The sequence below is a fragment of the Agelaius phoeniceus genome, chromosome 2 (genome assembly GCF_051311805.1).
Source record: "Agelaius phoeniceus isolate bAgePho1 chromosome 2, bAgePho1.hap1, whole genome shotgun sequence".
Classification (NCBI taxonomy): Eukaryota; Metazoa; Chordata; class Aves; order Passeriformes; family Icteridae; genus Agelaius; species Agelaius phoeniceus.
Genome location: NC_135266.1, coordinates 23797633 through 23824211, shown reverse-complemented (window position 1 = coordinate 23824211; position 26579 = coordinate 23797633). Strand labels below are relative to the sequence as shown.

General features: G+C 37.9%; 1 protein-coding gene across 2 annotated transcripts in view; it reads right to left on the bottom strand.

The window, feature by feature from the left end:
- PRKX (protein kinase cAMP-dependent X-linked catalytic subunit) overlaps positions 1 to 26044 on the bottom strand; it is an 83485-nt gene extending 57441 nt beyond the window's left edge. Inside the window, exon 1 of one of the 2 annotated variants that reach the window (XM_077173304.1) lies at positions 25516 to 26044. In XM_077173304.1, coding sequence (XP_077029419.1) covers positions 25516 to 25699 — 184 coding nt within the window. In that variant the 5' untranslated portion in view covers positions 25700 to 26044. The remainder of the gene's footprint in view (positions 1 to 25515) is intronic. The other variant, XM_054654538.2, reaches the window with a different exon arrangement.
- Between the last annotated feature and the right edge of the window lie 535 nt (positions 26045 to 26579).

Sequence of the window (26579 nt, the reverse complement as noted above, 5' to 3'; positions counted from 1 at the left end):
CTACAGGAACTCCAATTATTCAGGTGAGGAGATTATAAACTTAAATGTGCACAAAGAGGGAAAGCGATTCAGTAGGATAAGGAAGTGATGGGAAAAAATACATAATATTTGCTGATCCTTCTAAAAATTAATACTTTTTTTAAAATCTGCTTATAATGCTCACTGTTATATCACTTGGAAACAGCAGCTGTCTGGCAGTCCTTTTTTTTTTTTACAGTAATGTACTCCTTTTTGAACTCACTCTAAAAAATAAAGAAGGAAAATAAAAATGTAGTGACTTTTAAATAAAGTATTAGGCATTTCTCTATTCAACAGTCATTAAAGTTCCTTTTAAGTGCATTGCACTCAAGACAATCATATATAACTGAACTGAGTATCTTTTAGTTTGAAATCAAAGTTAAAGCTGGCACATTTAGCCAGACTGCTATTTGTTGTGCAGCAGTTTTACACATTTGAAGACCAACACAAATTTCAGCTCATTAGGTGATTGCTTATTGTTTTTCTGCTCATTAAACAATGACACGTAGGTTCCATTACAACAGTGCACCTGATCTTTTTAATCCCATTCTCAGACAGCAAGATGTACCACTATAAAGGACATCTGGCATTAAAACCAAGCACCTAACTTGTGAAAGGTCCCTCTCTCCAGAAGAGTCAAAAGCTTAATACTTCAGTTCACTATCATCCTCTCACTTGCACATACCCTAGGAAAGGCAGCACACAGACCTGTTGCAGTATTATTAACTGGTTTATTACTTGATTTCAGATTGTGTTGATCAGTTATGACCAATTTATAGTAAAGACAATTTCCTAAGATGTGCAACAGGTACAGGGAAAGGAGTGCGTATGTGAAAGGAAATACATTTTTCAGAGATAGGTAGGAGCAAGAAACCAACAAATGAACTTCTAAAATTGCATTACTGGGGAGATGAGAAAAAACAAGGGAATTTTTGCCTCTGCTAGCTTCAACTTATGCTTGAAGTATTTGTTTGCTGTATGTGGATTCTCAGCTAAAATATTTTATGTTATTTAACAGTTTTTCTTTCCAATCACTTAAAATGTTGTTTAAGACAGCATTTACTAAAAAACACTAAAAACTACTAACTCCAGCAATCCAGTTTTATGGAATTTGCAGCTTCACGACCAATACAGATTTCAAAGCCAGTTTTCAAGATAAAAGTTCTCACTACACAAACACATCAAGCATTACCGTTGTTGAAGCACAAAAGATTCTATCAAAGAAGTTTTACATTCCCACCTGTCCTGAGTTACGGTTCTTTAACCGTGAAAACTATATACAGATCTCAGAGAAAGCCTGCTTTTATAGCAAAGTAAACCATCAGGTTACCCTGGAAAATTTATCATGCAATGAAATCCTTTAACAATGTACTCACATTACATGACTATAACTGCAAACAACTTTATTTGCTCAGGGACAGGCTTCTGCAGTAAAAAAAACCCAAACAAATAACATAAACCCAACAAACAAACACCAAAAACGGCCCAAAAGTTTCCAAGCAGAGACATCTGTTCAAACTACTTTAAATACTGATTACTTACATTTACACTGCATGTACAGACAAAAAAAAAAGAAAATTAACTCTGTTATTTCTGAATTAGGAGCTGAAATTTAAATTTTGAGTAAAAACATTGTGAAAAATAATGCTAGTCATATGGCACACTAAAACTAGAAACCATCTTTGATTTTTGAGACTTCCCAATGTGGACTCAGGGAAATTAACAATACTAACCCCCCATAAGCAAATGTGGTTTTACATGCATTTTGATACTTGTACAAACAAAGTGCTTCCACAGACATATCCAACAGGAAAGTCAAAAGTGAACACATATCTAATTGTTCCTAGATCTATAGTGATTACATGCTTCAGGACTTGTTCTACTTGTTTAAGAAATTTTTATTTTAGAATGCTTTACTTTTCCTTATGCTAATAATTTCTCTTTACAAACCACTGGTCAGAAATAACAACAATAATAATAGAAATCACAAGTTCCGCCTAATTTCAAAGAAGAACCTGTCAGAGACTTATTTAGCAATCGTTCTAACTTTGGAAACACTTTCTGCGTAAAAACACCTCTGTCAGGAACAGCAAAGCCTGGCAGGCTATTCCAGAATAGTGGCAAGGCCCTAATCTACAAAGCCTCAGGGAAAACCAGACGACCACACAGACAGGCGAGAACATAGAACCTCCCTAACCAGTTTTATTGCTGAACTGATCCCAGGCAGTCTATTTTCAAACATCTTGAGCACACTTGCCAGCAACTATGAAAATCAAGACCATACAGACTGAGAAGCCATCTAACACTTGTTTTGAGACATGTCTTCTCAAAATATGCATTTTCTCTCCATCAAGTCTTCTCAGAAAATCCATTAAGCCTGCATTAGCTGGCAGTACCCACACACCCACCACTCTTCCATGGGACTAATTGCTATGCCTTTTTCTTGTTTTGTTTTATGCTTAGCCAGTCTTCAAATAACCAGGTAAAATTTTCATAAATTACATAAAATTTGCATAAATTACTGCAATTAAAAATCTCACTTCAAACCAGCTCATACTTTTAGCCATTTCTGCTAACATTCTTTAAGTGTTCTTCCTTGCAATTGATAGAGAAGGTAGGAGGCTGCAACAAGATGTTATTGTGGTTGATTAGCATAGTCAAGTATATCCGTTTTATAAGAATAGATTGTTGTGTTTTGAGTAGATGGAAATTCTGCCCCTCACATTCATAAAAAGAAAACTAAAAACCTGAAGCAGTAAGTGGCACTGAGCAAGACAAAGGCCCAGCTATATAAATTTGAGGGAAAATTTTTGGCAGCAAAAAGGCAGTGTTATTACTCTTCCATCAAAGCCCACTCCAGGTGAGGAGACACCTAACTCATGGGACAATTTCTGTTAATCCCTATGAAAGAACTGTTCAACATTTCCCCCCGATCACCTCAGAGTTCATCTGTGTGAACCAAATGAAGCTGACCTTTTGTGACAGATGAGTAAATGTTCCTTATGATTACCTTAAGATGGAAATATTCTACACTTGTCTGTAAGAATTAAGGGAAACACTGTTGACAGATTTGCACTTTAGTCTACTCATGTTTATTTCATATTTAGTTCAAACCAAGAGAACTCGAGGGACATTGTACCATTCTGGATTTGCCCTGGGATCTACCAAGTACTATCCTGCTGAAGGAAGAGCAATGGCTTCATACACTCCCTACACATATATCCCTATCTGTCTGTTTAATTTAGTACATGTTACCAGAGTTTCAGAGCAAAACAAAGCACCTACATGATAAGATCATACCTCAAGAAAACAGCTGTTCTTACCAAGTCTGAAGGCAGAGTTGTAGTTTATTTGCACAGGCCCCTTCCCCCTGCTAAGGCATATGGTAAGTGAAGGTCTCTGGCCACCAGTAGCAACAGCAAGAAGAGTGCCTGTGCTGTTAGCAACACAATTCAGGATTTTCAGGACTAAATGGGCAAACAGAATAAAATATGCAAAATGCTAACCACTAATCCAGTATAATCTGTTTACAACAGAAACAAAATTCTTGGATCCCACTGCAAATTTTATGTGGTTGCAGAGCTTGAAGGAATGCCTGCAATCTTCTCCATTAGGTAACCTTCTCATGTTAAACACAAAGAGATGAGGCCAAAATCTGCAGAGGACCAACTTGGGCTATATATCACACACAAGTAGGGTATTTTCAGTCTTACAAAACAAGCTGGATTCGCTAATACCATTCAAAAACACCATAGCCAGTTTCCATTTTGTTTTCTTTGAAGCCTGGCAGAAAAGAATAAAGAATGTGGGAACATTTCTGATGCAATTTCAGATACTTTTGATGCTAGGTAAAACAATCCTGCAACTTTTGATCAGCTAAAACAATTTAGTGAGTAGTCAAGTAGTGACTATTTTGCTATTGATGTAGATGATTAATTTGCTGCTTAGATTGCCTCTTTATTTGCTCCCATTAATCAGACCCAGCTGTTTTAATCCCCAGCTCTTTCTTAAAACCAAGTTTGCCTTGCTCAGATAGATACCATCTGTTTTAATGAAGAATAAACTAGGTCATGTGAGCTCTGTGACCCTGGGGGCTGCTTTCTGAGTCCCAGAAGTGTTGGCCCTGACTTCAACAGATGCCTACAAAAATCATCAGATGCATTCACTTTTATTTACAGCTAGAAGAAACATTTCCTACTAGGACACATTAGTCTTTACTAATAGCCACAAACACAACAGACTTTATTCTGTTAAATATCAGACATTAACTAAGTGATATGTATCAGATTGCAAACTAACTACTAAATGTCAAATTTTGTCTGCCAGTTAATTGCTGTCTTATTTTGGGATTGAACTTCAACAGACTAGACTAGGAAATGAGGGTTGTCAGTTCTTGACAAAAAAGTGGAAAAGTGGCACAGCAAAGGAAAACCAGCCTGCCCAAACAGACTGGTAATCAGAAGATTAATCACCTGGGAGAATGATTTAGGGAAACCACAAGGCACAAGCAACTGTGGGCTTCTACAACAAAAGATGTGGCTGGCAAATGAATAGGACAACTCAAAATGAGGATGATGATGATTCTGGACATCACAGTAGCGAAGTTTAGATTTTCATTAATGTGCCAACCCATTAACCAATGTCACTGAAAATGCCAAATACAGTGTCTTTACTGTTCTGCAAGCCAGCTGTGGATTGTTCACTGTAAATCTTAGATCACTGCTTTTATAGATCTTTATTACTTTAGCAGGTTCTGATTTAACAAGTTAGAGGACGTTTGATAGGATGCTTTTCTTTGTCTAGAACTATGCATCTCATACTGCTGAATCAAAAAAACAAATGTCTGATCACAATTTTTGTAAAGCTTTTTTTGTATCCTTCAACAATACATACTGAAATCAGAAACAGTCTGATTAAGACCTTAACAGCACAGAAAACAGATACACGTGTAGGGTTCACCATGGGCAGCCCTGCCAGATGAGCTTGCTTCTATGCTTCTCATTCATTTGTTGTGCTGTGATTCCCTTTCCACCAAGCATCCCTTGAAGAAAGAAAATTACTTTCTCTTTAGCAATAACGGGAGAGAGTACACAGCAAGAACTATGCCCATCACATTCCAGGCAAGATCATTGGATTACCTGTTCCAAAAATTTTATTGGCACTGGCATACTACTGGTTTTCTCTTTTGTTTTGGTTGATAGCCACACCCGTTGTCAAATCAATTGAAAGCTCAGTATCATTAATTCTTTATCCCAGCTCAGTTGAACTTAAAAAGAAAATAGCAATGCATGTTCAAAGTACAGCTTACCTTCTGACTCAAAGGGGATGCTGCAAAAAATTTCCAAAGATCCCAAAACACTGCAAATTTTTGGTTCTTTCTTACTTGGTATAAAAGGAGCCTGTAACAACACACCACTAAAACTACATTTAACTGCATGGAATTCAGTTTAGTCCCTTTTCAATTTCATGCAAGATTCACACAAGTATGCCAGAGAATACCAGGAAGTTGTGTCAACAACTCTTGTTGTTTACCCACTCATTTAAATCTTACTGAACTACAATCCCTAAGAACTAAGGACATGGGAATCACCAGGCTAATTAACACCCATCAGTCAAGTTTCCTGTTTTTCCACATAGTTCAGAGACATTTCTGATTTCCAACAAGAGCCAATCAACTGAACATCAATGATGCAAGTTCCTCTGTAATTTCAGGGTTTCGATTTTTTTTTTCTCACAAATTATTGTCTCTCTACAAAAATATTGTAAATATCAGGGTGCCCTTAAGCAAAACATGCAGAATTCTTGAAAGTTTTTTCTCTCTCTTCAGTCTTTCTAATTTATTTTGGAATACTAGGAACCAATAAATAAATGAAACCAGAAAGTAACCAGATTGCTGGTTATGATAGCCATAAATCCTCCCAATTTCTAAGCAGCTTTTAGAACACTGATTCTAAACGCATCTCCCTTCTCAAAACTTTTAATACCCACAATCTTCAGAACAATTCTCATAAAATCAGTATTTCCCTACTTGGTTCTTCAATGGTATTTTTGCAGCTCTTTCTATAAAGTCTTCCACAACCTGAAATACATGACAATGACCAAAAAAAGAACATTGATAAAAAGAAGATGAACATAGGAGTGAGTGGATGATAAAGCTTTTCTTCCATAGAGAAACTAGGACATTGCAAAATCATTATTTCTCCTACTTTAACCTATTTAAATATTACACTTGAAGTACAGATAGATCACAACTTCAAAACTGGGGTTTTTTACAAAAACTGCTGAAATAGAAACCTTTAATGATGAACTCCTTTTTCACCTAGAAACTAAGTTTTATACTACTTCCTCAACTAAATTAAGGAGGCCTATTCAAACAGCTTATTTTAAATGATACCAAACACTTGCTAGAAGTGAAGCTTATCAATCTGTATTAATATATTTTTTTTAAAACCTGGCCTACCATGTTTTAAAAGACAAGTAAATTTAAACTAAGAATCATGCACCTGTCTAGCTAGTAACACTTGCCAAGCTAAACATTGATACAGAGTATAATTAAATTCTGTTTTCCATCTGATGACAATTTCAGGTAATTAAAGCATTATCAAAAAGTGTCACATTTTAATAGCTGGAGAAGAATCAGTAAATTAGAAATTATACAAGAAAGACTGATGTTTTCTGGAATTTAAAAAGTTGTAGCATTGAAATCCTATTCACAGAATTCTTTCAGGTAGGGACAGGTTAAAATAAGCACATGAACTACTTTCAGAATGTAAATATTAAAGGGAATAATTTTTAACCTATTCATTCCTTTCCAAATAATTTCTCAAAAACAAAAGCCAGGCAGGCAAATCCCACACCTAGCCTCCTGTACATTAACTGATGCTTAAAATTCCCATCAAGTTTTGAGTAATTCAGGACTCTTTCTAAACAAATGTGTTCAAAGTGAATCTTTTCTACTAGTGTTAATTATCTTTAAGTGTTTAAACCCACTATGAAACATTTTCCTTAAAATGTAAACTAACACAGACATTTAGCACAAAAGTTACTCTATTTAATTCTAGTGTGTTACACTTCAAGTTACCACAAACAAAATTAGATACAAAATAACCCAGACTCCAGTAAAGAAGGAAAATCAACAAGAGGAGCAAAGAACTAAGCCAGGTTATAAAACCCCGAATTTTAGTCTACAAGATTTGTCTTGATTGTTTAAAAGTAATAAAAAATTGTATTGGAACATTTTCCAATACAATTCAAAGTAATGAATCCTGATCTTTCTTCAGATACTCTTTGATTTTGTGTCTGTGAATAGATGTGAGTTGTGAATACACAACTCTTGCTTCTTGAGCTGGGATTAGAAGTACACTCAGTATTTTGAACTGGATGTCCCAGAACCAGTTTAAGCCAAAAGGCTTCTCATTTTCTACAAGGATGAATAACTTGCAGTTTACCTTTGGTAGTACATACAGAATCAATTCAAGCAAATCATTAACACACCATTTTCCATGTATTCTGTTCAGTTAATGAGAAGTGTTTCTCAGTACTTTTTCCCCTTCCAAAAAAAAGGTAAGTAGGAAAAAAAAAAACCTGAACAGGGACAGCTCATATTGGAATAAAAATAAAAAAAAGCTCAGTTTCTAAGTTTCATCCTCATAATCAAATTTTTACCCACAAGGAGAGTAAAGCTCTCTCTCGTAATTTATCAGCAGTTCTATCTTCATCTTCAATTTCCCTGGTGACAGGAAGTATTTACAGAACTGTTTTAGCTGGTTTACTCAAATTCAGCATGAAGAAATTTAGTTTGTTTTGAACAAAAAAAAAAATTAAAATCTGCAAAACAAAATAAAACATCCAAACCTGAACAAATTGCCATGTCACAGCAATAACAAGTTTTAGCAGACTAAAATCCTTTTCAGGTAACTTTAACTAAAAGAAGCAGCCAATAAGGTCTTCTAAGTTTAAAACAGAACCTCTGTAGGAGATACACAACTGTTCAGGTACTTGAAATATTGTTCCAACATTTTTTGCTCTTTCAGTTGCCACAGCTCAACTTATGAGGTTGCATATATCACCACCAAAGAATTATACACATCATCACTGTAAGCTTACAATTACCCCCAAAGAAAAAAGAAAACCTTAAAGTGGCCAGCCAAACAACTACAAAACATGGCTCAAAACTCACATTTACATCCCAGAAAAATAAATGAAAATAAAAATTTTATGACTAAGAAACAAATGTAATGTTAACCAATATTAACTAATGTAATAATCCATAAAGGATTTAGAAGCATTTAGTTCCAAAGAAGTTCATGCTACATAGAGTCTAATAAAAATCAAATCCATGCAAGAGCACAGATAGAAACTTGAGCAGCAACCCCCTCTGAACTTGATAAGTCTAAATAGAGGTATTTGGTATCTGATTAGCAACCTTTCTTTTCAACCCAGAAATATTTGTATCTACCTACTTTTATGATTTTTACACAATCATCATCTTTCGGTTTGTCCTGAAACTCAGCTTTTCCTAAACAGTTACTTGCTGCAAGTCAGTCCCATGTTAATGCAAAGAAAGCAAGAGCTTAATACCCTTGATAGTGTCCTTTTAAAAGGCAAACAATAAAGTCTTGTGAAGTACAAAGGTTTATTATTGCTGACCCAAGGTAATAAAAGCCACATTGTTTGTACTTGACCGATTTCCTCCTTCACCAGTGCTGGACAGAAGCCTTTGAGGGACTAGTTCCTCTTATAATACATTCCTTTCAATTACATTTCACTTCCATCTTCACTGAAAGCAGTGCTAAATCAGACACAAATCAAGAGGAGGTATTCCCCACAGTGCACAAAAGCTGCATTTCTAAACACTTTTCAAACAGATTGTGTATTTATTACTTAGTATGTACTACAATGATTGTAAAGTATAAAACTGGAATTAGGTTGAAGAGCTTCTGCTTGAACACAAGAAGGACTTACATTTAAGACCTAAAGTCCTGCACTCAGGACATTTTATTTCTCTCATGTGTTTCAGGAAATGAGTAAATAGACAACTAATAGAAAAGTGTTCCAGGATTACCTATCCCCTGCTATTATCTGTGTTACCACACAAAAGGCCCTAGTCCAGAAACATACCAGCACAATTGAGAAAGCTGGAAAGACCAGGTTGAAAACCTGATACACTAATATTAAGAAAGCAAAACAAAATCAAAGTTCAGCCATGGTCAACAACTATTTTTTTTTTTCCAATCAAACTTTTCACTTTCATTTTTAAATTTTAAACTGACCTAGAGCTAACTCAGGATACGCAAAAACAAAACAAAGCCTCGGGACATTCCCAAGGAAGACAAAGCCTGACCACTGAGTAGTAGTTAAAGACCTCAATTCATCAAAAAGTTCAGTCTTCACATCATGTCTTAAAACCTTAGGACTGGTATCTTTGAAAACTGGAGTAAAACTTCCACTTTCAAAGATAGATTACCACAAAGCACCACATAACTCATACCATATTCTTCATGGTTGCACATTAAAAGACACAGTAAGTGTATGTTTTGAAAGAAATACCATTATTCCTGGCCTGTTCCAATTTATGGTAGAAACTTATAAAACTCTTTGTACAATAAAAAAAAATTAAAGTTGCAGGCTAAGATTATGCAAGCTGTTATTGCATATATATGCAACCCAACACAAGGTGAGAGACACATTTTCTCCCATCTTTTAGGCAAAGAATCAACAGGCTTCACAGATACCCAGAGCTGGAATGTCTTCACTTATTACACAGTTTAACTTTGGACCAGCCAAGTGGAATTCCCTGCAGTTTAACAGAGGAGAAAAAAGGCACTTGTGTATTCAATAGAGTGGTTTTACACATTCAGTTTATGAACACAGAAGTACCTACTTCCCTCTGCTGACTCTACACTAGGTTTGATAGTTGTTTACAGTGCATAAGTCTACATTCAGAAGAGACCACCTCAAAGTTACATGGCCTGATACATGCATGACACTTATGGCACAGAAACTACTGAAACAGAATATGCTAATCTGTGTAAGGAAGTATATAAATTTGCAAGGCTTGAAAAAGAATTGTTGGCAACTCACTGAATTCTTCAGGCTCCATGCCATGAAACCTACACCAACTGATATCACAGTATACACCACAGCATATGTCGCAGTTGAGAGGGCCACAATGCACAGAGTATCATCACAGAATTTCAGAAGGCTCCAACCCATACAGAGTAACACCACAGCACGTCAGAAGGCACAAGCATCTGCCCTTCTTGTTCTTTGGCCCAACCTTTTATACCCCTCATGTTCATGCATTGCACCTGTGTGCCCTCTGTTCCCTTCCATGACTGGTCAGTGCACCTGGGCCCTCCATGTCTCTTTGCTGTCAATGTTTCCATGGCTCATTGCTGTCAGTGCTGCTCACCTGCTTTTCACAGCTGTAGCCCCACTGGGGATGAGGCTCAGCCACAGCCCCACTCCCAATTACCACAAACTGTGTGCCTAAAAAATGATACCTAATACTTCTTTATAATCTTCAGAACTGTTACCTGACTTACTGACCCAGTGTCACAAATGTGGTATTCACAATGTCAGTTCATTCATCTGGCATTTTTTTTCAAAATATTGATATAGTTTAACATTGCACACAGGAAAGGATACTGTGTATACAAATAATCATGGTTCAAACCACATCCGATTTGCAAGCTCGAATTTATCTCAATAGTCTGTAATTTTACATATGTTATTCAAGTTTATATAGCACAATAGTCTTAGAAGGTATTTAAAACACTACTCTCAAACTTGAGCTATTATACTGACAGAGAAAAATATTTCTGATATAACTGACTATTTCTAAAAAAAACTATTTTGCTAGATCTTTGTTTTAAATGGATTGTAGTGAGTACTAGAGATCTTACTATAAAATGAACAAATGACTCAGCACTGTAACCACAGCAAAAGGAAAGCCTTTCCAAAAGACCCAAATAATTCCTTTGCATCTACAATTTACGAGCAGCTGCAGTGCAACTACAACCCTACATTCTATCTTCTGTAAATGAAATGTTACAAAAAAACTACAAGCCCACAAGAATTTTCTCCTTAAACACTATCTCAATCTGGAAGAAGCACTGCAAATATACTTTTATTTGGTTAAAGGTTAATACACTGAGAACTCATGAGTGGAACAAAATATTCCTCAAAGGGAAGGCTTTGTTTATATTCAGAAGGCAGTATCAACTGATATTCCTAAGAGACTACAGAATAACAATGCCTTAGGTATCTAGAATTTACTTCATGTGTTCCATTACCTTTCCAAATTCTCACATGGTATACCTTACAAAATTAGTGCAACTCTGTACAAGATAAGGTGATGAAATCACCATTGTTTGGCACTAGAATGAATATCAATGAATATCACCATATTCTCTACATAAAGGGCTATTATCCAAGAAAGAGGAAGTAAGTCTAGAATATCCAAATAAAGTTATATTTGATATGGAACTGGAACAAAAGCCCTAACACAAATATTAAGTTTCAAAATCCCAGTCTCCAAATTGCATTCTCAAATGTCAATTAAACATATTGGAAAAAATCTTGATAGTGTCCAAGAAATACATTACTAATGGAATAAAGACTGAAAATATCACTTGTTTTAATACCTAATGTTACTGAAGACATGCCAATGCCAATTTAACATTTAAATACCCTATCAGAAAAGGACCATGGTCTGAATTTTTCATGCTATTCAGGGTTGTATGGACCAGTCACTGTTTTTTCTTTACAATGCAGAAAAGTAAGGCTAAACTTAAATTCAGTTCTAACTTCATACCAGCCAACTATTTGACTGAAACACAGAATGGATGTAGTAGTTTCTTCTATTTTTACTGTGCAGTTCCTTAATAGGAAAGAAAAGCCACTCTACCAATGTCCCAGTTTCACCTTCCCCCGAGATTTATGCACACACTTTCCATTCCTTCCTGTATCAAAACTGGGATCCAATCTCTGTCTGTTATTACACCTATCAATATCATACACGAGGAACCCATCCAAATCAACAAATAAGACTTTAAATAGAACACTGTACATAACTGACATTATTTAAATGCACCAGGATGAGAACATTTGAGAATTTATGAAAAAGTACCCCAAAACATGCTACAAGTAAATTCCTTTCACAAAACAACCCTGATTTTCCAAACTACTCTTAAGAAAGCAACTCCACAAGAAAAAGGAAATCAAGTCAATATTAGAATAAGTTTCAGAGGCTATGGCATATATTGTAACAGTATCATTAATTTTGCAACAGTAAGGAAAGATATTTTGGCTGATAATCGGATGGCATTTCTGTGCTGGACACTGTTTCTGTACAATCTTTCCTTTTGTTTTTCTTTAAGCATAACATCATCTGAGGTCCAATATTTATTTTTAAAAAAATTTGTTTGCAAAATTTTTTTTAAAAAGTTTTCAAATTTCATACATCTGAAGAGACAGGTGGAAAGATGTAATATGTCACTAAGAGGCGAGGCTAGAAGTGAACTCCCTACACAATACCTTATTTTCCACACAAAAGGAAGATTGACATACAAGATTACAGAATAAAGCTCATTTGCAATGACTAGCTGCCCTGAACAAATATATTTAAAGAGTAAATATATGTGATTAATAAAGAATTTATCAGACTTGAAATTATTAACAAGAAATGCATGCTTGCAGCCCAGAAGATCAACCACATCCTGGGCTGCATCACAAGCAGCGTGAGTGAGCAGGTCAAGGGAGGGGATTCTGCCCCTTCAGTCTGCTCTGCTAAGAGCCCACTTGAGTACCCAGGTCTGGGGTTCTCAGCACAAGAGAGACACAGACCTGTTAGAGCGGGTCCAAAGGAGGGACACAAAGGTCATGAGAGGGCTGGAGCACATCTCCTGTATTGACAGGCTGAGAGAGCTGGGTAGCTAAGCCCAGAAAAAGCAAGGATCAGGGGAGACCTTACTGAGGCAGTTAAAGAGGGCTTAAAAAACCAAAATAAAATGCTACTTTTTACATGGGCAGATAGTGACAGGACAGGGGCAATGGCTTCAAACTGAAAGAGGGTAGGTTTAGGCCAGATGTTAGGTTAGATTACCCAGGCTGCCCAGAGAAGTTCTGAACGCCTCATCCCTGGAAGTGTTTGAGACCAGCTTGGATGGGGCTTTCAGCAACCTAGTGAAGAAACCTGCCCAGAGCAGACAGGTTGGAACTAGATGGTCTTTAAGGTCCCCTTCAAGAATTTCACAGCATTCTCTGATTTTATGACTACTCAAATCTTGAAAATAAAACCAAGTCCACTTTTTCCCTAAGAATCGACATTTCCTTTCATATTTTCTGTTATTTCACTCTGCTATTTCACTCTTCATCCTAGGTATGTCTTCATCATACATTGAATTTCTCAGGTAAGCGACATATACACATGCACCAATTTATCAAAACTCAGGTTAATTTGTTCTGTTGTTTACTGCCATAGTTGCTTCTTACTTCTACTCTACAATTCTCTCACCCGATACAACCTCAGAATTACCTGCACCTCATCTGATACACTTAAAACAAGACCACAGTCAGTAGTAAAGGAAGTAATGAATAGCAAATCCAACACCACTTTGATAGGATAGATTCAATTACAGCTAATTGAATTCATGAGCTATAGTTCACACGCCAAGAGTACTTGATGTGCCCTTTGTAGACTGTATTTCTCCAAAATTGAAACATCATTGCTAAGGGTCACTCACTACTATAGCTGACACAGCACACAGCTCAACAGAAATATATTTGTTTTCAATTTAAAGAACAAACAGTTCAATATCATTTATAATTCAGAATCTACATTTAAGGAAACAGAACACAAGCTCAAAGCTGCTAAATTTAGAAGGCAGGGACAGAATTTAAGATCAGAAATAAACACAAATCTATCTGGGCCTGCTCATCAGCTCATATTTAAATCAATTGTAACTGAAAGCTACTGGTGATCTGATGGTGATTATATTATTATCCATTAACACTTTTTACAAAAGGTGAAGCATGTTAAGTTTTCGGTAGCAAAGCTAAAAGGCATATTTCTTCCCTGAAGACAGATGAAATAGCCAAACAAGAAACATTATCAGGCATATTAGGTATTTACTGTTACTAAAGCTTGTTTCAGATGCTTGCAGATTTCCTAGGAACAAGTCTCAGGAGACAAAACAGAGACTGATGAAATTATTGTGTCATGTATATGAGGTCCTCATACATCGCTAATGGAAGAAGAAACTTGCACTGCACTATTAAAATACACCTCCTCACAAGGTACCAGAGGAAAGCTCTGACAACGACTAATAAAATTTCAAACTTCTTGACATAAAAACTAAATGTTATCCTTTGTTGGACATGCTAGTACACAAGCTAAGTATAATCAATGCTTAAACAGCTAAGAACCTGTTTTCACTATAGTGCCCTTTTAAGTCAAGTTTACTGTCAGTCTTTTAAATGAGGTCTGTGTACAACATACAAAACTCCTTAGAGATGACTATACTTTATGGCAAATTATTAAATAGTTTCCACCCTTCCCCCCCCCAAAAAAATATAATTGTCTGCTTACAAAACTTACAAAATTATCCTGTGGAAGGCTCTCCAAAGCAAAGTGATCAAACACAGTATGGCTTTTCTCCTTCCCTCAAGTGGCCTTGCATTTCTAGCTGGCTCTTCTTTTTTTTTTTTCCTGTCCTATTATTACAATCAATGTTTAATTCTACATCAAGATTCACATTTCAGAGAAGCAGAGGAGGCCAAGCAACAAAGTTGTGTTTGTTCTCAAACAATGCAGCTCCTAACATTTCTACCAAAAATGAAAGCAAATCGGACTAGAAATCTCAACTATCATGGGAGGACCTGGAGTTCTGAATCTCTCCATAGGTATTATACCCAACTGCCAGTAGGAGATTTTTCCCCCTTTTACATATATTTTAAATGCCAAAACATACAAAGATTAGAGAGAAGCTTATCAATATATTTTATTACAGGACATAAACCATCCATATTTCACTCAGGAGTGCCCAACTTGAGCATATCAGAAAATCCATAAAAAAAGCACCACAGCTCACTTACTTCCACATGAATAGATGACCCTGCAGACCCAGTATGACCTAGCAAAAACTACACATTTGGATTCACTTATCAAATCTAGAACTAGTAACATCAGTTTCTTCACTTACAATCATCTAGAGTATCCAACTGTGCTTCTAGCTACACTTTCACTCAGTTCTACTGGTTTTGCTCTGAAAAGCAGCAATTATCCAGGAGATACAAGCCCACCTAAACAAAATGGAAGTGTCTCAAAACAGCATTAAGCCCCCTTCTCCCTTCTTTTTCCAACATCATTTTTAGTAGGAATTTGAACATTGTGTACCAAAGGTATAGCCTCAGATATGCATTCATCTCCACTGCCTGCCAACCTTCTCCCAAATTATTATTTTGTTAAGTCCCCATTTCACCAAGAACCCTCTTTTTTAAAATGCAAATAGCAACCACACAAAGTCAGTAAAATTCTAAAAGAATATTTGACACAGAAGTGTAAACCCTGTCTCTAAATACTATGCCAAAGCATTTCAATTGCAATTCAAAGGTAAAATTAACTATATTGCAAGCTTTTATCACCTAGGTACACTCATGGGAAACTCTTAAAGCAATGTGAAACAGGTAGACACTAAGCTATGAAATTAATAATTTTGAAACCAACTCCTGCCTTATCCTTAAGTTAGCTGGGTTTACCTGCAAATGTGTCAGGATAAAAAAAAAAAGAAAGAAAAAAAAAGACTGCTTGCTGAGACACTGATGAATTAGTCACAAAACCAGTTGTCTTCCTCATTTATCATTTCACAGTGTTGCCTCTCTACTTACAATTACCGTGTATTGCAAGCTCTTCTCGACAGATCAAGAATTCACTGATAAGAAACATCCCTTGCAGACAGCAAAATCATATGTATTTCATGTTCAAAATTGTTTTAAAAAAATTGTTTTCACATAATTATGCCAAATCAAACAAACTGGGCTGTACTCTGTCTAACCCTCAACCAACAGTAATTTAGGAGCACTGAAAAATTTAGGTCTGCCTAAGAACCAAGGCTGCAAAAAATTATCACCACTGTCACCACAATAAATCTTTTACTTTACAGTAAGTCAGCTGTTGCAGATAAAGAGTTAAGATAAATCTAGAAACCCTTCACATATTAGAACAAAGAATATAATTGATTTTCCTAAAATACTTTAAATGGATAGATGTCACAAGCTTTACAGCATCAGGATTGGATGTGCCCCAATTTGTATCTATTTTTCAACAGATGAATGTATCAAACCTGAATGAATGTGTAAAACTGAAATGAAAAAAAAAATTGCAAAACCTCTTTTTTTCCCCCCATAAGAAATATATCTTCATGTATTTGAAAATATTTTGCACCAACTGTTAGGGGTTTTTTCCGATTCTTTCCAATTCTCTTCCCAGTTACTTTTGCTTTTCCTTCTAATGGCTCTGTCTGGTAGGACACACTCTTTCTCACAGCTTCTTCCCAGCTGGCATTTGTAGCAGGAAAAAAAAAAAAAAAAAACCAGAACAAAACAAACCCAACTTTAATCAAGAAAAACTTTCCATAAACAAATCCAAGGAACCACAGCTACTCACTGTAAAAGGTAAAAGTACTAGAAAAGATGTATAAAAGCTTTCAAACAAAATAATTTTAATTAAGGTACGATACTGGGAAAATTTTAGAAATGTTTTTTAAATTTATTATAACCCAAATTCCACTATTTCCAAATATATGAAAGAATGAAGAATTTCTACAAATATGGGAATTAAACTGTGTTGGTTACTAGAAAAGGAGGGAAAAAACCATTGCTGCTACACCATAAATTCTAAATTCACCACTTCTGAGTGTGACAACAATGGTGGTTTAAATAAAGACATACTGCTAAAGTTTTTAAAGGCCTTGGAAAGTCACAGAAGTCAGGGAGAATTTAATGGCCTCAGAATGCAAACTTAACATAGTGACGTGCAACTTGAAAAATTTTCATGAAAGAGGGGACAAGAATCCCAATTCAGAAACAGACTGACCACCATTGTCCTCACTGTTCTCCAGGGACAGACAACAAGTTACCCACTAATTTTCCTGAAAACAAAGAAAAATTGTACAATGTATACTCTGAAGTTACTTTTGGCAGGCCACGAAAATTGAAACTGTACAGGCTATCATCTCCTGCCCCCAAGAGCTGCAGGAAGCCACTCCAAGCTGGCAGGGAAGAGCTCTGAGGCTAGAAGTCTGTCATCAGTTTTGGGGCAGGTGGCACATGGAGTCTGCCATTATAGCACCCAAAGTTGAATATGAACACAGTCAGACACCAGACCCTCCAAATTTTTCTATTTGCCATACATACAGCTATTACAGTGCATCCTCATTAGCAGATCAGCAAAGTAAAAATCTTATACCGGTTTAGCCTGTTTTTGGAAGAGTCTGTAGAGGGATAGTTCCCTTAGCATCTACCTAAAGCATTTCAGAGCATTTAATTTACTGACTGGAGTAATACCTGACAGGCATAAAAGACAGTTCTAACTACACATTTTGCTTCCATCCAGAGAGCACCCTGCACCTTTAACAATAATGGCAGAGTCATTTCTATTAATATTTCAAATTGCTCTGAGTCACCATATTCCCCTAAACAAACATAACAACACTTTAACAAATACCAAGAATGCTCTGTAAGAAGCTACATTTTAGCAAAGAACAATTCCAAAACTCATAAAAAAACACAGCATAATGGCCAATTCAAACTGTCATTTTACAGGATTTTGGTAATCAGCCCTTACCTCTCTGGAAGGAATCATGAAGAATAATGAAGAAACAAACAAACAAGAAATCAACCAAACAGAAAACAAAACAAAAAATTCCCACACCTTAGCACCTTCACCTGATTTCCTCTTGTATTAGACAATGTCAGATGTTCTATAATTGCATTTTCCAGGCAAAATAATTTACCACATTGTTAGATTTAATGCTTTTAAAAATATGCCTTAGACAACATCAAGACTACATACAAAAAACAACAAGTCTAAGTCACAGGTTACAACTGCTGATAATTGTTTATAATATACAGCTCTTCTGCTTTGAGTTCCCTTTCTCCAGCACTCCAATAAACACAAAATATAAATAATTACACCTGAATATACAAATTGCATATTAGAATCAAATTAACAAATAATAGGTACATGATCTCTCATTCAAAATTAGCTCAGAACCAATCCTTTAAGGAAGTAAAAAATATACCAGCTTAAAAATTAAATAAAAAACCTGTTCCTACATATTGTAGGTACTTATGAATAGTTTCTAGAAACCAGTATCTGGTGTGAGAGCCATTTAGAAGCACAAGTATGCTGACAGAAAATGAGCAGAAGAATTACATATTCTCACTCTTCCTCTATCAAGCTGCAGAATAGTAAAATTTATGAGTTTGTGTAAACTTAAATATATATACATATTTACACACATAATGTATCTATGTATATATCCAATATAGAAAGCTGTGGGTGATACTCAAACCAAATATCCAGGAAAGAAACAAGAGCAAAGTTTTCACATAAAAATTAGTCTCTTGATATACAGACAAGATAACGGGCTGGCATAAGGGCTATGAAATACTCTCCCTAACAAATAAAGAATCACAAGACTAGAAAATCAGATACTATGGGAATGGTTCCACTGGCCAGATCAACCCAGCAGACAAGTCTCACATTCCATCACCACCAGTAGCATACAGAAATAGGTTGTACCATACAGTTCAGTGACATGAAAAGGATGCTTCCTTCATTTATATTTAATGTGCATAGGTTGGCAATAAATAACACACACACACACACACACACACACAATTTGTCTGATTTGAAATGTGTTTAAGCAGACCAATTGATCCCCTGAAAAAAAAAGATAATACATTTACACAAAAGTTATGGTCAATCAATTAACAGACCACCTAGCAACTGCTCCAAGCTGGGATGTGAGTGAAGAAACTGGCCAGAAGAAAAAGGGCAGCCAAGTGAAAAGTTTTCATGACCAAATTCTACAGATCACCATCTCTGATCCACTCCAGTATTAAAAATAAGGGTTAAAATCCATATTTTATACAAGAAACCAAACCAGTGCTCTAATGTGAAGTGCAAACAGTGCAGCTCACAAACCGAATATTACTAGCAAAGAATGTTCTATCATATATCTCTCCCTTCTTTATTTTTTAAAAAAATAAATCAACACTTGTTCAGTCATTTGAAAGACAGTCTTTCTATGGGAAAGCAGAAATAGTCTAATTTTGAGAATTGCTCTACCCTAAATATCCCAGGTGCACACTAACACACAGTATTCAGAAAATTTTATGTACCAGTTTGAAGCTGCTAAAAAACCCTCTAAAATATTGCACAGTTTAAAGGATGCTTTCCCAAGTAAACATAACATGTTAAATTACTCCTGAGTAGTACAAGGTAATACTGAAAATGTTTTACACTGGTAAGTGTCAACAGTAGGGGAATTACACTGAGCTAAATAATTTGGTTAAAAACAGCTTATGCCCAGACAAGACCTTGGAAGGTAAACACAGGTTCCTATCTTTACAAAAAATCACTCTTCATTGCTGTATACACCTCTATGTCTCTCATAATAAACAAAACAGTATATAAATTTCACCACACTTGTCTTTTTTTTTTATTTACACTGACAATCACCTTTAAAAGTGGACCAAACCAGGATTAAACACACTTTGAGAAGGGATTTGTTTTGCTAAGTTTTCATTACATGAAAGCCAAAATACCAATGCAGTCATCTCCAAAAGGCTGTTCTCTCTGTCCTCTACAAGCAGTCCAGACATGCATGCTCAAGAAGCTAAACATAGAAAAAAATTGAGTCAAGCCCTAAGAGCCTACATGCTTTCAACCCCTAGCACTTTTAAGTTCCTGTTTCTTCCCACTGAAAAAGGAAAAAGAAAAAAAAATAGTTAAAACCTCCATTTCTCTGCAGGTTTCTTATCTTCTTCAGTTTGGGCTAAGACAACACTTAACAGAGGAGTTTTTCCAAAGTATTTTCACCTGGTAAATCAGGTTTTTTTTAAGCGTAAACTTGGCAGGGGAAAGGTATGGTGTTGGGTGCTTTTGATTTTGTGGGTGAGTTTTGCATGCTTCTTATTTCTGAAATATTAATACTGGTTGTGTCCCAGATTATCTGATTATTTGCATTGCAAAAAGCACTTCTGGGCATCTCTGGGCTATTTATAGGACTTTACAAATTACTTATCTTTAAGAAGCATATTTGAGTGTTGAAGCCTATTCTAGAACACACTGTCAAATTCACAACATCAGATAAAGAATACTGAATTTCTTTCTGCAATCAGTTAAATATCTAAACTAGATTCAGACAAAAGAAACAGGTGACAGGCAAACACTAACAATTTACCTCAAGACTGATTTTAAACACTGAAGATAGAAAAGCAGAAATGTGAACTTTCAATTTTCACATGTTCAGACTTCTTCCATACACTCTCACTTTTCTGACCTCTCTGAAAGATAAAAGAGAATACTTGTTTTTATAAAAAAATTTTATAAAAAAATACCATTTTTTTCCGTCCTAAAGAGAACAAGAAACTTATGGGAAAGAACCTGTTGCTGCCTAATCTACAATAAACATTATGGTATTGAAATTCACCTCAGCAGTGGATAACAGGAAAAGCAAAGGAAGAAAGCTGAGTCTCACACCTGGTCATTTCTCTCTAGAACAGCAGCTATAACAATAATGATTTATTTTGGGACAAGTGTCATTTTGTGGGAGGTAAAAATAAAGTAAGAAATACAGAGAGTGAAAACAAAATTCAAGTCATTTAGCTTTATGACTAAAGCCTCAAAGATGTACAAGCGTAATGGTGAATTCAGGTCACCATTACAGTCACAACATTCAGACCATGTTTTCTTTCAAAACTTGTGGTATTCAAGAACATTGCCAAGTAAAATCATGGATTATTATTTATCATCTCAGTATCAAGAAAATGTGACAAAACAGGGAAAAAATGCTCATACATTCCTTAGAAAATTTAAAATGGGTGACAACCTTGGTAGTGAAACCAAAAATAACACTTAGTAAGAAAGTGAACTAATTTAAGCCTCCAAGAAAAGGAAAAAGCCACCAGCCTTCTTTTCATGTAAAGAACTTTTCATGTAAAGAGCTACTCTGGGGCACAGTTTCTTAGACAATTCCTGGCATTAGACTACAGCTGTGTACCTACTGTCATGCTGACAGAATGCCACTTGAAATATATTTGGCTAGCATATTTTGTGTGTGAACATAGAGAAATTAAGTATTTGAAAATATGTAGCACCTCATTTTTCCCATGAACTCCTTTAAATTTTCCCATGTGCATAAAAATGAAAATACTGGTATGCCCAATTTTTTATTCTGCATTTGTTTAGTGTAAAGCACTTCATGGGAAAAGTAGTTTAAAAGAATCTTTTTGCATAAAAATACTCTAATTAAAATATTTCAATCAATTGAACAGATTTGCAACTCCAAATTTACATTTACATAGTCTGCTATGGAATTCACTGCACTTTGAAAAATGGACAAGAAACAGATCTCAAAGGAGAGAGGATAAGAAAAAATTTGTCATCTTTCTTCTCCTGGTGTTCTCTTCCTTCTCCCTTTTCCACCACTATGCATTTCAATTGGGAATGTAACACTTTTCCCATCTTTATGTACCCAAAACCAAAACCTTCTGGTTTTCCTATATTACTTATTCTAGTTTACCTGAATTACCTTTTCATTACAGCACAATTAAAAATTTAGTATCTCTATTTCAAGATACGTGTCAGGTGTCCAACTGCAGGCACTCTGGCTTCTGGAACAGGAAGTCTGCCCATGTTAAATGCCTATCACAACAAAGGATGATTCAGAAACTATGCCATTAGTGTTCAGTCTCCCCTTTTCACTGACTCACAAGAAGTTTGAAATAGGTTCAGGTAAGCAAAGGTCATGAACTTTGAATGAACATGGTGGTCATGGCATATAATTTTTTTGTTCCTGTACAGCACAGAACTAACTCAATCTTGGCACAGGTGAGTACATAGATTCACTGAGATTCACAGAGTATTTCAGCCTGGCCTGAACAGCAGTTTCTGAGTGTGCTGAGCAAACATTTGTATTTCAACCTCCTTTGAAAGGAAAATTAATTCAAAACAAGATGAGGACAACCAAGCACCTTCAATGGCTCCAGAGCAAGAGTGTTCAACTTTCATACAAGGAGACTAGTTAAAAAACCCATATACTTCAAAGGTTCAAAGCCACATGTTCAACCCCTCAGGAAGTACCTTCAAAGAAATATTTTTCCTGTTTAACTTCTCTTAGTGCCAGAAACCAGTATGTGTCCCAATCCTGTGCCCTCCCCAAAGCCGTAACTTCACTTTATCAACTAAATAAAACTTCCCTCCAAAGCAAACTTGTATTCCAGACTCTGCTTCAATTGCCTTTTAACAAAGAGCCCACAAACACTCAAACAAAGGCTGAGTCCTGGGATGTTTGGGGGAGATAAATGCCCTCTGAATGATTACACTAAACCGTACTTCCCTTTTGCTCTTCCCACCTTTACATGAAGTTCTTTGCTAAACCAGGCAGAACATCCCAACAGAAATCACAGAAAACAAGTCACAGAAAATCCAGCCTGCATTATGGTGGTCAGGTTAACAGAGAGATTTTAATCCTCTGAGACTATGAAGGATACTTAAAACAGTAGCTGCTATATTCAAAGCAGGTATTGCTGTCAGCTTTTTTTTTAACATGGATTTTATTCCATCCTCAGAGAGAAGTTGCATAAAGTCATAGATGACTACAATGTCACAGACACCAACACAATTCTGTTACCTTAAATATTAATCATAAACAGCTGCAAGAGCATGGAACTGACCTCCTTATTTTGACTTTTAACTTTCTCAAGTTGATAGTTTCCATGGCCATAACTATTTCTAAGCCTGGGTATATCTATAAGCAATGATTCTAGTAAAAAGGAGATACCCACAAATTACATAACAGGAAGTTCTGGTATGTCCCCTCCCATCCCCAAACATCTCCAATTATCTCAGACAGAGCATACAGCTTTCAAGAACATCAGCAGAAAGAAAATGGTTATCCTTATCAGAGCAGTCAAACTGCAGACTACTGTAAATTGCTGAAGTGAAACTGATGACTTTAATGCCATCTATTTGTGCAAGGAGATCAAAATGGAGGATAAGGTAATACTGACTTAAACCACTGCTAAAAAGAGCTGTAGATATACTCTTTCAGAACACGTGATATAAACCTACAGTGTACTTAACTAACTGAATTAAAAAAGGTCAAAGCCAAGCAAAAAAGTTTCTCAAGCTAAAAAACAATTCCACTCTACTACCCTGCAGTATTTTGCACTGATTTAACTTGCAGCCCATTTAAATCAGGTCTCCAATGCTTCATGCTAGCAGGTGCACACAGAGCTGCCCAACCTCAGGCAGACTTAGACCTGACTCAGATCCCCGACTAATGCACTACAGAAGCATTAGTGGGGCACTGCATCTTTTATAAACTTGGACACTCAGAGCAGGTACTCATGTGCTCAGTTTCAGTATCACTTTAAGGCTGCAACATTGCTTCCTAGTCAGGAGCAAGATACACAGGCATGTCACAAATTCATTTTTCAACCAACTTAAAATAAGCCAGCTCTGTTTCTTTGACAATGTAAGGCCTTATGTATTTATCTGTGCACAGTTTTATACCTCTCCAGTTTTATCTTTTTTTATCTTTATTTTCCCTATTAAATGACCAATGACACAGTTCAAAAGAGATGCAAAGAATGGTCATCTTTAGAGACAGAGCTATTTGAGAAAAAAAGAAAAAAAAATCAAGCTGGGAAAGACAGAGAATGAAGGGACACTACATATTCTGTCAGTGCCTTGAAAGGCAACTATCTGCTCCTTTTACCTTGTATTTCTTTCTCTGTTTCTTCCTAACAGGCAGTGTCTCCCTTTTTTTAAGTCTCTCTTTAAATCCTGTGGAATCACAATTTTCCCTTCCCTTAGCCTCTAAAGAGCATCTTAAAGAACACTCTAATAAAGGTATACTGCTTAAGATTGACACCAGGATTACTGCCACATTTCTTCATTGGCCGCAGGAATATTTCCATGACTACCCTGTCCTCTTTTAAAATTACTACTTTTCTGCAATCTGTGCTTTACTTGAAGTCTTAATCCTCAGTGATGACTACTGCATCCACATGGTCATGATGTAATGAAGAAAAGCAACCACTTCTGGAGGGAAAAAAAACATTACAAACCTTTCAAGAAGTCTCTTAATAATCTCAAATAAATTATCAGTAAAATGTCTGCCCACATTTCAAATTGGAACACTATCTCAAAACACAACGCATTTCAAGAGAAGATAAGGCATTCTTCATTAACAACACCACTCCTGTGCCTTTCCAATTCCATGTTTAAAGCCATTAACTTCACTAAGAAAGGGTTTATATCACACCTTTTTGGCTGAAGAGAGCTTAGGGGAAATTAAGATTTACATCACATTACTTACTGGAATAAATATATCCAAAATAATTTCACAGCCCTATAATGAAAAAGTGAATAAAACTTCCATGTAGTTGAACATACAAGCTTTCAAACCAGATGCAAAAACATATGCAACTGTCAGTATGTTCAAATACAATACAGAGATACAGCACACATGAACACCACGAACTTCACTGATGTTTGAAATGCCTATTTATAAGGCACATTTACCCTACAATGCCACCGATTACAGGAAGCTTTAGTAAGCGTGGTACTTGTGAGATGAGACCTTACCTTCTACCAAAATTCTACACACGTAAAGCATCTTTGCATCAATATTCAGGGCAACAGCGTGTCGGGGGTTTGACATACACTCACCTGCATTCGGTTAACCTGTTTGATCTCTTCCCTGGCCCGACAGCTAATTTAAATGATGAATTTTTTATCATGATGCAGGTAAATGAAGTTAAACCAGATAAACCAGGTTTTATACTAAAAGGTCTTTCAGCTTCAGCAGTGGCAGTACTCCTCCCAGAGACAAGCCAAACCCAGGTCCGGGTGCAGGCTCGCTCCGCTGCAGATCCGCAGCCGGGGCCGTACAATGCCCACAGCCTCCCCCAGCCCGGCTCCCGAACCGCGCGGAGGCTGCGGCGCGTCCCCGCCAGCCGCCCACAGGCACCTACAGCCACCGCAGCCAGCCCAGCTGCCCTCACACCGGCCAGCGGTGGCGCGGCGGGAGAAAAGGCAGCGGAGCGGGGAGGGGAAGGCGGAGAGAAAAAAAAAAATACAAAAAAAGAGGGCGCTGGGGAAGGGGGCAGCCAGCTGTTCGGGCACCTCCTCTCGTCGGGCACGGTCGCAGACAGGCACCTCGGCAGCTCCTTTGTTCCCCTCCTTCCCGCACTCACCCACGGTGGCCAGGGTCTCCAGGTCCTCCAGCTTGTAGGCAGCGGGCTCGAGCGCGCCGGGCGAGCCGGGACCGGCGGGGCTGGGGGCCGGCACGGCGGGCTGAGGCGCGGCCACTCCCGCCGCCGCCGCCTCGCCGCCGCTCTTCGCCCCCATCTTGGCCTTGGCAGCGCTGAAGGCGTCCATAGGGCCGAGCGGGCGCCCCGCGGCCGCTCAGCGCATGGAGAAGGGCGAGAGGAAGAGGGAGGAGAGGGAGCGGCGGAGACGCAAAGTTTCAGTCTTCAGCAGGCGGGGTTGCTGCTCCCCAGGGCTGGAGCCCGCTGCCGCGTCTGAGGGGGCGCGCAGCCCTTCAGCATCGCGGCCACAAGCGCCGCGCCGCCCGCCGGTGCCCGCAGTAGGCAAGGACCGCCGCGCAGACAATGGCGAGGGTGCGCCCAGCCGCGCCACACGCGGGGCGGAGGGCGGGGTTTGCCGCTGCCGCTGCGGCACCGTCCCGCTGAGGGCTGGCGGGGCGGGGAGGGGCCGGGGGAAGCGCGGCCCCGCCGCACAGCGGGAGGGCGGCCCTCGCCCCTCGCCGCGGGCACGGCCCGGAACCGTGTGACAGCCCCGGTGCTCTCTGCTTTCCTTTCCCACCCTGCGTCCCGCCCGAGGGGCTGGGCGGCGGGGAACGGGGTGCAGGGAAGTGCGGGCGGCTGCCGCGCCTGCCCTGCGCTCCCTCAGTGTTGTAGGGACACCTGGGACGGTCCCGTCCGCTCCCCGCAGAAAGTTAAAAATGAGCGGTGGGGCCCCCTCGGCTGCACAGTAACAGCCCTGGGAGGAGCTGGTCTTTCCCCACGCGTGGGAGCGCGCTCGAGTAGCTCCCCCCGCACGTCCCAAAGGGATTGTCGCGCCTTATTTTACTCCCCGTTTCCAAGCAGGTGTGGATTCCGCACCGGTCACAGCGCGTCCCGCTCCAGCCTGCAGTGTTCTTGTGGCTGGGGATGGCTGGGGGTAGTGCTGGGCTGCGCTGGGCTGAGGCGAGCAGACACCCGCCTCATGCAGCAGCAGCAGCAGAGTACCGAATATA